This window comes from Corvus hawaiiensis, chromosome 18, assembly GCF_020740725.1.
Source record: "Corvus hawaiiensis isolate bCorHaw1 chromosome 18, bCorHaw1.pri.cur, whole genome shotgun sequence".
Taxonomy (NCBI): domain Eukaryota; kingdom Metazoa; phylum Chordata; class Aves; order Passeriformes; family Corvidae; genus Corvus; species Corvus hawaiiensis.
The window spans coordinates 3,323,833-3,336,996 of record NC_063230.1 but is presented as its reverse complement, the minus strand read 5'-3'; the positions used below and the strand labels follow the sequence as shown (position 1 = coordinate 3,336,996).

Below are 13,164 nucleotides of genomic sequence, written 5' to 3'. Positions count from 1 at the left end.
CTGCATCATGTCCTGGAGAGCAACCAAGGGCATCACAGGGCAAAGGACAGCCCCCTGACTATGGTGCCAAGCATGGAGCAGTGCTGTACTGCACACTCAGCATCACCTGGGCATCTTCTGGCTGGGGAAGGCATGGGCAGCAAGCTGGAGTTGCGCAAAACTCCCCAGAGCACTTTGCCAGCTCTGGTTTGCAGCCACCACTGCTGATAACTTCTTCTTCAGAAGATCACTTCTTCTTTCAGAAGGCTGGAGCTTCTTCTCATGGAGGAAAAGAGGATTCTCTTTGGGCTGATGGAATCCTTTCAGTAGCAAAAATAATGTTGCTCATGTTATTGACTGAAGTGGGATGAGGTGCAGTGGTTTCCCATCTTGGCACCTAAAAGTATGCATTCTGGCACTTTCTCAGCACAGGCTTCAGGCAGGTCTCTGCCCTGAGCCTAAACAATGGCAGTAGGCAGTGCTGGCCTGGCTGTGTATTGATGGGCCACCAAAACTGGGGTTAGGAGGGCATTTTGCTGAAGGTGGGATCCTGGGAAAGACAGGGAAGCATCCTTCTGAGTGTCCACTGGGCACTGCTGGCACTGCTGTACCATGTTCTCTGCAGGGATTTTGTCCAAAGGAAGAGTCCGCTGTCCCTGGCATGGAGCTTGCTTCAATATCAGCACAGGTGACATCGAGGACTTTCCCAGCTTGGATAGTTTACCCAGGTTCCAGGTGAGATCGTTGTCCTTGCAGCAGCAGAGGAAACCACAGAATCATGGGATGGTCTGAGTTGGAAGGGACCTTAAAGCCCATCTCATTCTATGCCCTGCCATGGGCAGGGACACCTTCCACTAGACCAGGTTGCTTTAAGCCCACTCCAATCTGGCCTGGACCTCTGCCAGGGTCTCCCCACCCTTACAGGAAGAATTTCTTCCCAATAGCCCATCTAACCCTGCCCTCTGGCAGTGGGAAGCCATTCCCCCTTGTCCTGCCACCGCAGGCCCTTGTCCAAAGTCATTCTCCTGCTCTCTTGGAGCCCCTTAAGGCACTGGAAGTGGCTCTGAGGTCTCCCTGGAGCCTTCTCTTCTCCTGGCTGAACAATCCCAGTCCTCCTCAGGGCTGCTCTCGATTCCTTCATCCCCTAGTCTGGACTGATAAGGTGAATTATCCCTTATCAGGATATCACCCTGGTGCAGCACCTTGCATTTGGCCTCGTTGAACCTCAAGAAGTTCCCATTGGGCCACTTCTCCAGCCTGCCCACATTCCTCTGCATGGATCCCTTCCCTCTAGAGCATCAGCCACGCCACTCAGCTTGGTGTCACTCACAAGATGACTATTTTTATTGGGATAAGCAACATTCTATGGCATGGACCAAACATTTTCCAAGCATGTGCTGGTGTTGCAAGTGGAGAGCAGCTCCTCATCCATCTCCTTCCTCCCTGCAGCTCCTCTACCCACAGGCATCAGACACCTCCTGGGAACCTGGGAGTGTCCAGTCTAGGAGGTGTCTGGAGCAGGAGTGAGGTGGGAATGAGAAACCATACGTAAGCCTGGGATAGAAATCAGGTTGTACACTGAGCATTGGTGCATGGTTGATATGAGGCAGGAGATCCCACAGCCTCAAGCTAGGATGAGCCCTGCCATGGCCTGAGCTGCTCCTACAAGTGACCCGGTGCCACTCCCCCTCATTCCTTAGCTGTTGCCCAGAGGAGGCCTTGTTGCCCTGCAAACCAGCACTGTTCTGTCACCCTCAGGTGAAGATTGAGAAGGAGAAGGTATACATCCGAGCAAGCAAGCAGGTAAGGGGCCACTGACATCAAAATTCAAGGCAAATGCTTTCAGTTTTTGCTGTATGTTCATAGGGGTGGGGGGAAATGCTTGTCTTTGATCCTGTGGCCTGGGCAGAGGGATCTGTGAGTATCCAGTTTATATGGAGGTACAAGTGGAGCAGGGCAGAGGTGTTGTGTCCCCCTCCCACACAGCCTCCCTACAGCTGCTGGACACCTGGCCTGGGCTCTTCATACTTTCAGGTCTTACAGGTGTTTGTCCTGCACTTGTCCTATGTTTCCTTAAGTGTAGAGCAACTTTCAATTTAGTTGGCCCATGGAAAGAGGCCTCTTCCACCAGCCTTTTGGCCTTGTCTGAATGAGACATGGTGATGACAGAGGCCACCTGTGCTCCCTCTTGAGCCCACACCTCAGCTCCTGCTGGAGAGGAAACTGACGCAGGGGTAGAAAGGGCTCTTATGCCCTGATGGGTTGCAGAATGAAGCCCATTCAGGCCACTGCCATCTTTCTTTCCAGGAAAAGCCTTCTTTTGATGCATGGTTGTATGTGTGCATGTGCAAATCCAGTGGCTCAGAGCCCCAGTGGGCCCTTGTAGCACTTGGGTTAGATCCAGAGACGTCACCCGAATGGCAGCACTTCAGCTGATCTGGGGATGTGATGAGGGGAAACTGAGTCTATTTGCTCTACCAGGAACAGATTTTGGCCTGTAATGCCTGAGAACAGGGAGTCTGTGCAGCAGGGCTACACTGGCACAGCTCCATGGCTGTGCTCTGGTGGATTGGACAAGTCCATCAGCTTTGGTTATCAGATGTACAAGCTCTGCTCAGGTTCAGGATAAAATTCCTGACAGAGCTTCTTCATTCTTGTCTCACCTTTGGTGCAGAATTGCACAAGGACAAACCTGCTTTTCCTATTGCCCCACCACCACCCCGCCTCTGAGTAACTGGATGGCTTTGCAGAAGATGATGGATTTATTTTTCTTTTATACCTTGTAAGGGGTAGTGCACTGGACATTGGAATGGTATTTGGATGAGCAGGGGTTTGGAGTCCTTGTTCAGTACAAGGGTGTGGTTGTTCCTTTCCTATCCAAACTGGTTTATGGCACTACTGCAGTTGTCCCCATCCCTGCCTGGCTGCCCAGGGTAATGTTGAGTAAAGGCAATTACTTTTCTTCTTCTTGGTGGTGACACAGGCTCTTCAGACACAGAGGAGGACAAAGATGATGGCAAAGTGCATCTCCTTGAGCAACTACAACCTGAGCAGCACCAATGTGCTGATCATTGGTGCAGGTAAGGGTGGCACGTGCTGGGACCACCATGTGTGTCCCCTCCCAGGCAGGGATGCAGGGAGGGGGTGTCTGTGCTCCCTGCACCCTCTGTCACCTGTCCTGCGTTCCTCCCTGTGAAAAGGGTCAGACCAGAGGGTCTTCCTGAACCTTTTTGTCTTACATGCTGATGATCCAAAGGTGCCCTGTGGTCCAGTCTGTGGAGCTTTGTAGTTCCCTGCTGCCATGCTTTGGAGTGAACCTTGAACCCTCTTCCTGCTACTCCCTTCCCAGTTACATCAGCAACCCCTGATTTCCATGGATGATGAGTGCAAAGTCTTTTCAAGTCCCTGTGATGTTGATACACCTTTTTCTCTTGGACCTTGCACATCACCATCTCATCCCATTGCAGCTCCAGAGTTCTTACCTCATGGTGCTTCTCTGAAGAGAACTTCTTCCACCTTCCCAGGAAATACCAGATGCCTGCCAAAAATAACAAAGCTGCCAAGCCCTTTCCCTCCCCTCCCCTCCCCTCCCCTCCCCTCCCCTCCCCTCCCCTCCCCTCCCCTCCCCTCCCCTCCCCTCCCCTCCCCTCCCCTCCCCTCCCCTCCCCTCCCCTCTCCCTTCCTTCTTGTCCCAGCTGCATTTGTGTATTGCCATTTTCGTAGAAAACCTGATGGGGTGAAGCCCATCTACCAAGTTTCTGAAATGGGTTAGATGCCAAGGCTGGGCTGTGTTGTGGTGAAATGGAGGGTGGGAGGAGGACAGGAGCTACTGTGCCTGGGACTGGGAGGAAACATCTGCTCCTGGCACATGGGTTGTTCTTACTTGAGTCCCAAGGTCACCAGATCCAAGTTGTGGAAATCAGGATCATCTAAGTTGAGTCTCATAGTTTGAGTAGAGGGGAAAACCAGCCTGACTGGATTTTCCCGTGCTGCTGGCTGACATTTTTCCCTTCCTTGTGCCCTTGCTCTTTGTTGACTGAATGCCAGGCTGGGACATGCTGCTCCCTGACGTCAGCTGAAATGTTCTGGTGTGGGTCACGTCTGGACAGTCATCACAATCCGCAGCGAGGTCACTCCACAGACAACATTAGCCACTGCTGAAGAAACTTTCTCAGGCATTACCAGATAAATTTACAGGTCTTTTAAAGACCAAAGTCTATTCTGGTGGACACCAAAGGAGATTTCAAAGCTGGAATTGTGAGGAAGAAGTGTTGGAGAAAGACTGCCCATCCAGCCCTATGGCAGGAACCGTGATCCAGCCATGCCCAGCAGAGCTGAGAGCAATTGACTGCAGCCCCTTGCTCATGTGAGGGTCATCCTAACATCAGCACAGCGTCAGCTCTGGCTTGGGTTGCTCCTGGCAGCATGTACAAGATGTCCACCCACCTGTCTCTTCTTCCACTGTCCCCCAGCTCCATCAGTGGGAGTGTCTTGTTGATGGACCAAACCATGATATGGTCCCGGTCCATCTTCTCTCAGTGGTGTTACAGAATCTGTGGCCCTAAAAACACTTATCATGGAGTGAGGCTTCCTTGGCTGAGAAGAGACTCCAGACTTCTCATCTGAGCTCTCCAGTCTCACCAGTTCAGCCAGGGAAAAGGGGGCGTGCCAGCCAGGCTGCCTGGCTGCAGCGGGACAGCATGTCCCAAGGCAGCTTTTTGTTCGATTTAACCTTTTTTTTCCTGTGATTGAAACATGCGAACAAAAAACCCTTAAAGAAATAGCATGGAAAATGCTCTGCAGTGAGTCACACCACCAACACCTTGGCCATGGAAGAGGGAGGACTCCCTGCTCTCTGTGCTTGGCCATAAATTCACCAGGAGCTGGGTGTGCAGACCCTTCCCTGACTAGAGAAATCCAAGGGTGCCCTGGAGTTTGTGAGAGGTGTGTAGGCATTAGCAGCACTCCTCAGGTGTGCTCTTTGTGGGTCTGTGACAGTTTAGGGACAGACAAAAGGATTGATGTTACAGTCCGTAGACAGAGTCTCCCTTCTCCTGCCTTGTGCATCTGCTCCAACCGGCTTCCCATGTGAGCTGTTTGAGTTAGGAAAGTGTCTTGATTTGAAAGACAGGTGTCTGCTAAGGAAGGCAGGAGTCTCCCTTGGAATGGCAGATGCGACCCCCTTTCCCTCCGAGTTATAATTTTGAAATCAAGGGGCTTTTAGGCAAAGATGTGGGAAATAGGAATAACAGTTCTTTACTAATATATATCTATATGTGTATAACCAGTCAAACAAAACAGCAATAACTCTGGCAGTAACAGCAAACACAAACCCAGCCCCAGCCTTCTCGGCTGCCGGGCCCTTTCCCCTCGGGTGCAGTTCCGCTCGCAGCCGGCAGGGGCGCTGGCGGCTCCCGGTGAGCAGGGCAGGTGCGATGGTTCCCCCGCGGCTGCAGGGGGCGCTCCGGAGCGAGCTCGGGGAGCACGCGGCACCGGTGCCCCGGGATCCCGGGAAGGGATGGAACAAAGGCTTCACAAACCGCTGGGCAGCCGATCCCGGTGTCCGGCCGGACCCTCGGGAGCAGCAGGCTGGAACGGCAGGGACGAGCACAAATCCCAGATGGCAGACGAGATGTATCCAAACGGGGAACCCCCCGGGTGTCTGGGCAGGCAGGCTGAGCAGGGCTACAATGTAGCGAAGGCTCGAAGCAAGGGCGGGGGCAGGGCGGCCACGGCCCGGCTCCGAGCGTGGCAGGGAAGGCGGCCTTGGGATCCCGGGGTTTCTCTGGCAGAAGGAAAAGCAGCCGAAGAAAACAGCCTCTCTCTCTGTCCAAATGCCCAGGGGACCGACTGTCCGCACACCCAGGTGAAACAAAAGAGTAGCTAGATGCACCCCACCCCCATAGCCACCTCTTTTGTTTTTCGGAAGTACCCAGCAATTTTTCCCCCTAGCAACAGTATGGGGAAAATTCCTTTAACAGAAAAAAAAACCAAACCAGGAGAGCTCCTAAAACCCCAACAGAAAGGCTGTGAAGTGGGGCCAGGGCTGGTGGAGATGGTGATTTTGGTCTCGGCCCCAGTGGGTTTAGCAGAGAAGGGCACAAACCTCCCAAGGCCACATACACATGGCTGTCACTGGTGTCCTTCTCCCTTAGGGGCAGCTGGGCTGGTCTGTGCAGAGACCTTGCGCCAGGAAGGTTTCTCTGACCGGATTGTGATGTGCACCATGGACAGACACTTGCCCTATGATAGACCAAAGCTCAGTAAGGTTTGTATCACTCTGGGTATGCCACATTCCTCCCCAGTTTTAAAATTTTCTCTAGGACCTTCCCCTGCTATTATTCATTGCTGCAGCAAGGTTCTGTTTCCTTAGTCATCCTGTCTCTTTCCCTTGAATTTTCTTCCCTCTTTGTGACTGAAATATGAAATATAAAAAAAGGACTTGTTCAAACTCTGAATTAAGAGTACTCCGGTAGAAAAACAAGGGCATTCTTCCTTGTCTGGGTGGGGAGGCTCTGGCACAGGGTGCCCAGAGAAGCTGTGGCTGCCCCTGGATCCCTGGCAGTGTCCAAGGCCAGGTTGGATGGGGCTTGGAGCAACCTGGGACAGTGGAAGGTGTCCCAGCAAATTGGAATGAGATAAGCCTTTAGTCCCTTCCAACCCAAACCATTCCATGATTCATATAATGATTCTTCACAGATCTCACGGTAGCTGTCTTAGCCAGCTTGTACCTGGATGGATCTTCTTAATGTGTTTCTGGATCAAAATCTTTAAGGCAATGAAATGGGGCATGTAAAAAATGGTGTTGTCTACCAGGTTTTTTATTAGTGCCTGTTTCTTGCTGCCCAGGGATGCTCTGTGCCGTAATTATGATGATTCTCAGCTGTCATCACAACTTGATAACTTGATGTTTGTGCAAAGGTCACTTTTTCTGACACACATCCCATTTTGCATTCCAGTTTATAGACACAGGATGATCTTTAATCAGATTTTTTGCTGCTGATTCCTGAACCTTCCTTGATGTCAGACAGCAGCTCAAGTTGGACAGCAGCATTTGACCTTGGAGCTTGGAGATAACATAAGGTGAACTATGTGTTCATCCTCATGTCAGGAATGCTTATCCATGGGGACTGGTACTCTACAGTCACAGTATCTAATTCTGCTTCCAGCACCCAAGAAAGGGATTTTCAAAGACAGGCAAACATGCACATGGCTGTTTGGAAGCATTCAGGCCATTTCTGTGCTTCTGCAAGTCCTGCCTGGGGTGAGGTGCAGCTGCCTGGTACCTGCATCCAAGCATCACAGGGGTTGTGCTGGGGAGCTTGGAGAATCTGAGAGTCCCTGTCCCAGCCAGACAGCTCTTCCAAACACTTATCCCCATGTATGAGTCTTAGACTGGCTCTTCTTCTCTCTGTTAAATACTAAGAACATTTCATATGCCGGAGTTGTTGTACATGGTTTGTTAAATCCTCCACTAAACACCTGTGACTGTAGTTGCTTTTGGAAGGTGCACAAAGCCCATGGAAGGGAAGGCAGAATTTTTGGAAAGATGGTAGGAAAAAAAATGGAATTTTCCTTAATCCTATTGTGAGTTGGACTAAACCTGTACAAGCCACTGGAGAAGGAGTGCTAACTCTGTAAGCAGCAGAGCTCTTGCTCCCTGAAACTGCAGCACTGCCCTTCCTCTGCCCTGCTGAACGCCTGTTATCAGTCTGTCCCCAGGTTCCGATGGACTGTTTCTCTTTGTCCCCTTTGGACCGTGACTTACTCCCTGTGTGTTGCCATGTCTCTGTTACTGTCCCCAAAGCACCAAGCAGCAGCAAAAGCCATGGTGGTTGTGCACTGCTCTGCTCTGCCCTCCCTGCGCACTGGCACAGAGGGGTCAGGTGTTTCTCTCTGTAAATGTGGAGTATTTAAAGAATTTGCAATAAAACCTGTATGACCCTTCCCCTGCCTTGAGTCCTGTGACACCAGTCTCTCCTGAGCAAAGCATTGTCTGAAGTTGGAATAAGCGAGTGTCCTGTAGGGCTCATTCCAGCCCCTGACCGGGCCACCTTCAGGGAGAAGGATCTTGCACATCCATCCCCATGGGTGAATGGAAAAACCCTTGATTCCTGCATCCCCTGTTGCTCCTGGGTCTAGCCCAAACATCATCCTTGTGTGGCATGAGTAGATGCTGCTGCTGAGCACTTTGCTGATTTGTTGCAGGGCTTGACCATGGCATCCATGCCTGTTCCTGCTATGCTGCAGGCAGGGAGGGATGCGCTGGAGCAGGGAGCAGCCTGCATACCCAACAGGTCACTTGATGCTCAGCTTGTCCTCAGCCTGAGTCTGAGCTTGTGTCCACAGAGTCAGTAGGACAGATGAGTTCAGGCTCAACCCTGTTTGTAAAGAAGATGCACATCTCACCCCAGTGACCAGGGAAGGCTGGGAAAAGCAGGAACCTTTATCTTGCAGCTGAAGATGTGCAGATATGGGGCCCACCCTCTTGCTTCAGCATTCAATGGAACTTGTGCAGCATAACCTGGGTGCTTTTGAAAGTATATCCTTGTTCTTACTGCTCTTCTAGCTTCCATTTGCCCTGGTAACTGGCTGTTTTCCAAATAATCATAGAATGGTTTGAGTTGGAAGGGACTTCTAAAGGTCATCCCTAAAGTGCCACCCCCCACCGTGGGCAGGGACTCCTTTTACTAGACCAAGTTGCTCCAGTCCAGCACTTCCAGGGATGGGGCAGCCACAGCTTTCCTGTGCAAACTGTTCCAGGGCCTCACCACCCGTGTTGTAAAATGAGGCTTTTCTCTTGCTCCTGTGAACCTGTGTGTGCTGGGAGGGGCTGCAGTTGTGGCTGCTTTGCTGACATTCAGAAGCACTTGCTGTGGTCCTGCCTTAGCCACTCAGCACCAGCCCCATGCCAAACCGGCAGAGAAGGCACCAGAGCCCAAACCAGCCTCTTGTTCAGGCAACTCCTACCTGAACAGGCTTTCATTCCAGCCCTGTAGAGCCATTCCATACAACAAGTGCTGACTTGTGCTAGTAGCAGTCATTTCTCCACTCACCTGTTCAACCCACAGCAGCTGACAGAAAAAGATCAGAAAAATGTGACTTTTTTTGCAGTCAATGGATTCCCACCCTGAGCAGATTGCCCTGCGCCCCAAGGAGTTCTTCTGCACCTATGACATTGAAGTCCTGACTGAAATGCAGGTAAGGAGAGTCCTGTGTGTGCCTGAAGGAAAGTGCTGGTATGCAAAGGTTTTATTCAGGGAATGTGGCCACTGTCTCTGTTCTTGGCTCACTGGATGCCACTGTGTGAATGTTGTGTCTCCCCCAGCCTCCCACTTTGTGCCCCACAGTTCAGGTTGCCTGTGATTGCTCAAAACACAGCTAATACAATTCTCCTGTGGCAGGAAGGACACCCTGGACGTGACCATGGTGTGGCCATCTGTGGTGACCATCATTTGTTACCTTCCATTCCTCATGTGGATCTGGGGAACCAGGCACCATCTGATAAGGATAATCAGCCTTCAAACAGTGCAGACAAGGATGGCTTAAATATTTCTCCCCATTATTTTATTTATATTGGGAGAGTGTCAAGGATTTGTGAAAAGGCAACTAGAAATATTTAAGGTGTGGGTTAGCCAAGCTGTGGACAGGGGGAACCAAAACTAACAGACTAACTAAAACCAGCAAACTAACTGACTAAAACTAACATGGAGGACTAAAACCTGACAGACAAGTTGATTGGGCTGGGAGCTCAGTGAAAATCTGGGATTTCTTCCCTTAACATTATTTAGGAATGATTCTAGGTGGTGGCCGTGGATGTCAAGAGCAAGATAGCTGTGTTCAAGGATGGGTTTAAGATGGAATACAACAAGCTGCTGATAGCAACGGGAAACACGTAAGCTATGGACAACATCTTAAAGATCAAGAGAAACTGTTTTACCTGAGAATGTGAGGAGCTTGTGCCTGGGGATAAGGGATGAAATGTGGCAGGTGAATTTGAACACTGAACTTGTTTGAGTATGGAGAAGTCAAGGAACACAAAAGATACTGAAATGTCTGTATGTCTCTACATCTACATCTATATATCATCATCTATCTAATTCATATATATCTACATCATATATTATAGAATCACAGGATGGTTTGTGTTGGAAGGGATCTTAAAATTCATCCAGACCCACCCCTGCTGTGGACAGGGAACACTTTCCACTAGAATAAGTTGCTCCAAGCCCCATCTAACCTGGCCTTGGACACTTCCAGGGATGATACCAGGACCTTGAACATATTTTGTTTAACAAAAGCTCCAAAGTGGAAGTATCCTAATTCTTTTTAGAGGGCATTTTTGCCACATTACTCTTCCTTTAACTCCTTGATAGCCCTCAACCCTGACAACCAGATAATTCATCCCTCTGAATTTCCATATTTCATTTTCTGCCAACCTTTAAGATCTTTCTCAGCAATTAAGGCTTAACACTTTGCTGTTGCAGCCTTAATTAGGGGTTGCTGTTGCCCCATTCTAACAGACCCTTTGGGAGCCTTGGCCCCAGGATAGGAATTTTCAGAACAGAACCTGGTCCAGCCACAGGGAAAGGTGGTATTGATGTGCTGGGATGCCGAGTATCACCCCGGACTGCTGTTGTCACTTGTGCCCTGGAAGTAATGGGTCAGTTCATTTTTATTTGGAGGTTTGTCAAAATTGGCAGCCTAAGCTGAAAATGAGGCATCCTGGCTCCCCTTCCTTGTGTTCCTTAATCAAGTCGTAAAATGACGTAGGGCAAATGCAGTCCCTGCATAATTTATCATCTGGGGAAGGGATGCTGTAGAATAGCCAAAGCAGGGACTCACACTGGAAACCAAAGCGCCACCAGTCATTGCCAGTGCCACAAGGTGTGAATGGCTGGTACTAGGGTGTACAGCACCACAGCCAAAATGCCATGTGCACCAGCCACCCAGTTAGGTTCAAAAGAGGATTAAGCCCTTGGAAATAATTTCAAAATCCTCATGCACAAGCTCCAGGTACACTGGGCAGATGTTTTTTAGGGTACTTAAATTATTTAGGATCTTCTGTCTCTTTTCCAGATGTGAGTCAGGTATGCAGGGGCCAGATATGTAAAAATATATGGGCTCCAGTAAGTGCCTGGGGATGGCACAGGTAAGCTGCTACAGCATCAGCAGTGTGCCCATGGGAATGGAGACTGGAGCCTGCATCTGCAGAGCCTTATCAAACTTTCAATATCTTGCTCCAAAGCACTGCTGGAGGACAGAGTGAGTTTTCTGTGTTCCATTAAGCTTCTGAAAATTTTATGAGCCAGCAATTGAGCATAGGCTTGTAAAGCAATGCCTGTCCTGTGCTGGTTGCCCCAGGAAGGAGCTCCCCGGGACCCAGGGGTCCAGGGTGGCTGCTCAGCATCCCCTACTCCACCACTGGCCAGCAGCATTTGGGTTTTTCCATGTTATGTCTCCAGCCTGGAGAAAGGTGAAAAAAGAAAAGCTGGGAATGCTCTTGGAGCCCCAGCAGGGGTATCTGCAGTCCTGACTGGGGGCTGAAGCCACATGGAGTTGAGAAAAGCAGCCGTATCACCCTCAGCATTTTTCAGGCCCAAAACTCTCAGCTGCAAAGGCAAGGAGATAGAAAATGTTTTCAACATCCGGACACCTGAAGATGCCAATCGTGTGGTGAAGCTGGCCACGAGCAAGAATGTGGTGATTGTGGGAGCATCCTTCCTGGGTGAGCGCTTGCCTGGCCTGTGTCCCTGTCCTAGCCCTCCACCTCTGCCTGCAGATGGGTGAAGTCCCTTTCCCAGTTTGTCACTGCCCAGTTAGAAGTAATACCCCCATGAAAAAACCCCATAGGTAGAAAATGTCTTGGTGGAGGTTCCCATGCAATTCCCAGCACCAAAATTCTACCATTCTGATGGGAGAAAACAGCTACTCCCAAGAGCTGTTTTCACACCACAGCTGAGGTGGTCTCAGCCACAGGAGGAAGGTTTCCCTTGGCTGAGGTCCCTTATTCCATATTCTTCCCAGGCCACTTTGGGGTTTCATGGCCAGTTCCTCCCTTTGGTCTTTAAAACCTACATCTAAGAATACCTGAATTGGTGGGATCCCTGGTGTGACCAGGACTGGTGGCTCCCCAGTTGTCCCAGGAGCGCAGCTCCAGCCTCCCCAGTCAGAGTGGGTGAGGCTGCTCCTCAGCTGCAGCCAGGGACATAGGGCAGTGCTGGGTGGCTTAACGTGGCTGCTTGGACCTGTTTCTCTTCCTCAGGGATGGAGGTGGCTGCCTATCTCGCAGAGAGGGCCCACTCGGTGTCCCTGGTGGAGCTGGAGCATGTCCCCTTCAAGAAGTTCTTTGGGGAGAGGGTTGGCCGTGCTGTCATGAAGGTGACCTTGCTTTCCCATCTTGGGGGGCTGGTAACAGAGCAGGTTCTGCTTGTTTCACTTATTGCACTAATTAATTTACTTCACATTTATTGACAAAGCTGTGATGGCAGCAGTCAGTGAGAATGGGTTGTGTCTTCCCTATCATGGTCCACATGCTATGGAGCACCTTTTTTTAGAGCCGTGTTGGGGATGTGGGGATGCTGACCCTCTTAGCAGTGCAGATCGAGGCAAGCCTGCAGGGTGGGCAAGGCAGTGCTGGGGGCAGCAGGACATCAGGACCAGGGGTGGTTCAGGGTCCTGATGTCTCCTACTCTGTCCCTTGTCTCCCCTCCAGATGTTTGAGAACAACAGGGTGAAGTTCTACATGCAGACAGAGGTGTCGGAGCTGCGGGAGCAGGAGGGGAAGGTAAGGGGTGGGCAGGGGCTCCCTAGGGGAACTGCTGTGGCATCCCCCAGAGCTGTCATTCCCTTCTCTGGTGGGGTTTTGCTCTCCTCTGTTTCCTATCCCCTGAAATTCATGTTCCTGGATTTAGCCCCCGTGAGCAAATGTGCGCCAGTATGATGTGTGGGGTGGCTCCATTGCTCCCACTCACCTCCTGCTGCTTTTCTAAGGAATTATGGTCAATTTGCATTTCACAAACGAGGCAAACTGCCAGCTCAGCTTCCTGCTGCTACAGAGGGATTTTGTCCCTAAAATAACTCTGATGTGCCCCCCGCCCCCTGTGTCTCCTGCAGCTGAAGGAGGTTGTGCTGAAGAGCGGGAAGGTCCTGCGTGCTGACGTCTGTGTCGTAGGTGTTGGTAAG

At 50.8% G+C, this 13,164-nt stretch overlaps 1 protein-coding gene across 8 annotated transcripts in view; it reads left to right on the top strand.

Moving 5' to 3' along the window:
- The window catches only part of AIFM3 (apoptosis inducing factor mitochondria associated 3), a 66,721-nt gene that overhangs the window by 30,831 nt on the left and 22,726 nt on the right, over positions 1-13,164 (top strand). For all 8 annotated transcript variants that reach the window (XR_007207488.1, XM_048323291.1, XM_048323286.1 and 5 more), the window contains 10 exons: positions 605-714; positions 1,738-1,782; positions 2,963-3,059; positions 6,135-6,247; positions 9,094-9,180; positions 9,783-9,874; positions 11,577-11,707; positions 12,245-12,360; positions 12,695-12,766; positions 13,096-13,159. Coding sequence is in view for 7 of the 8 variants with exons in the window: in XM_048323291.1 (XP_048179248.1) it covers positions 605-714; positions 1,738-1,782; positions 2,963-3,059; positions 6,135-6,247; positions 9,094-9,180; positions 9,783-9,874; positions 11,577-11,707; positions 12,245-12,360; positions 12,695-12,766; positions 13,096-13,159 (927 nt within the window). In the remaining variant the exon portion in view is untranslated. The remainder of the gene's footprint in view (positions 1-604; positions 715-1,737; positions 1,783-2,962; positions 3,060-6,134; positions 6,248-9,093; positions 9,181-9,782; positions 9,875-11,576; positions 11,708-12,244; positions 12,361-12,694; positions 12,767-13,095; positions 13,160-13,164) is intronic.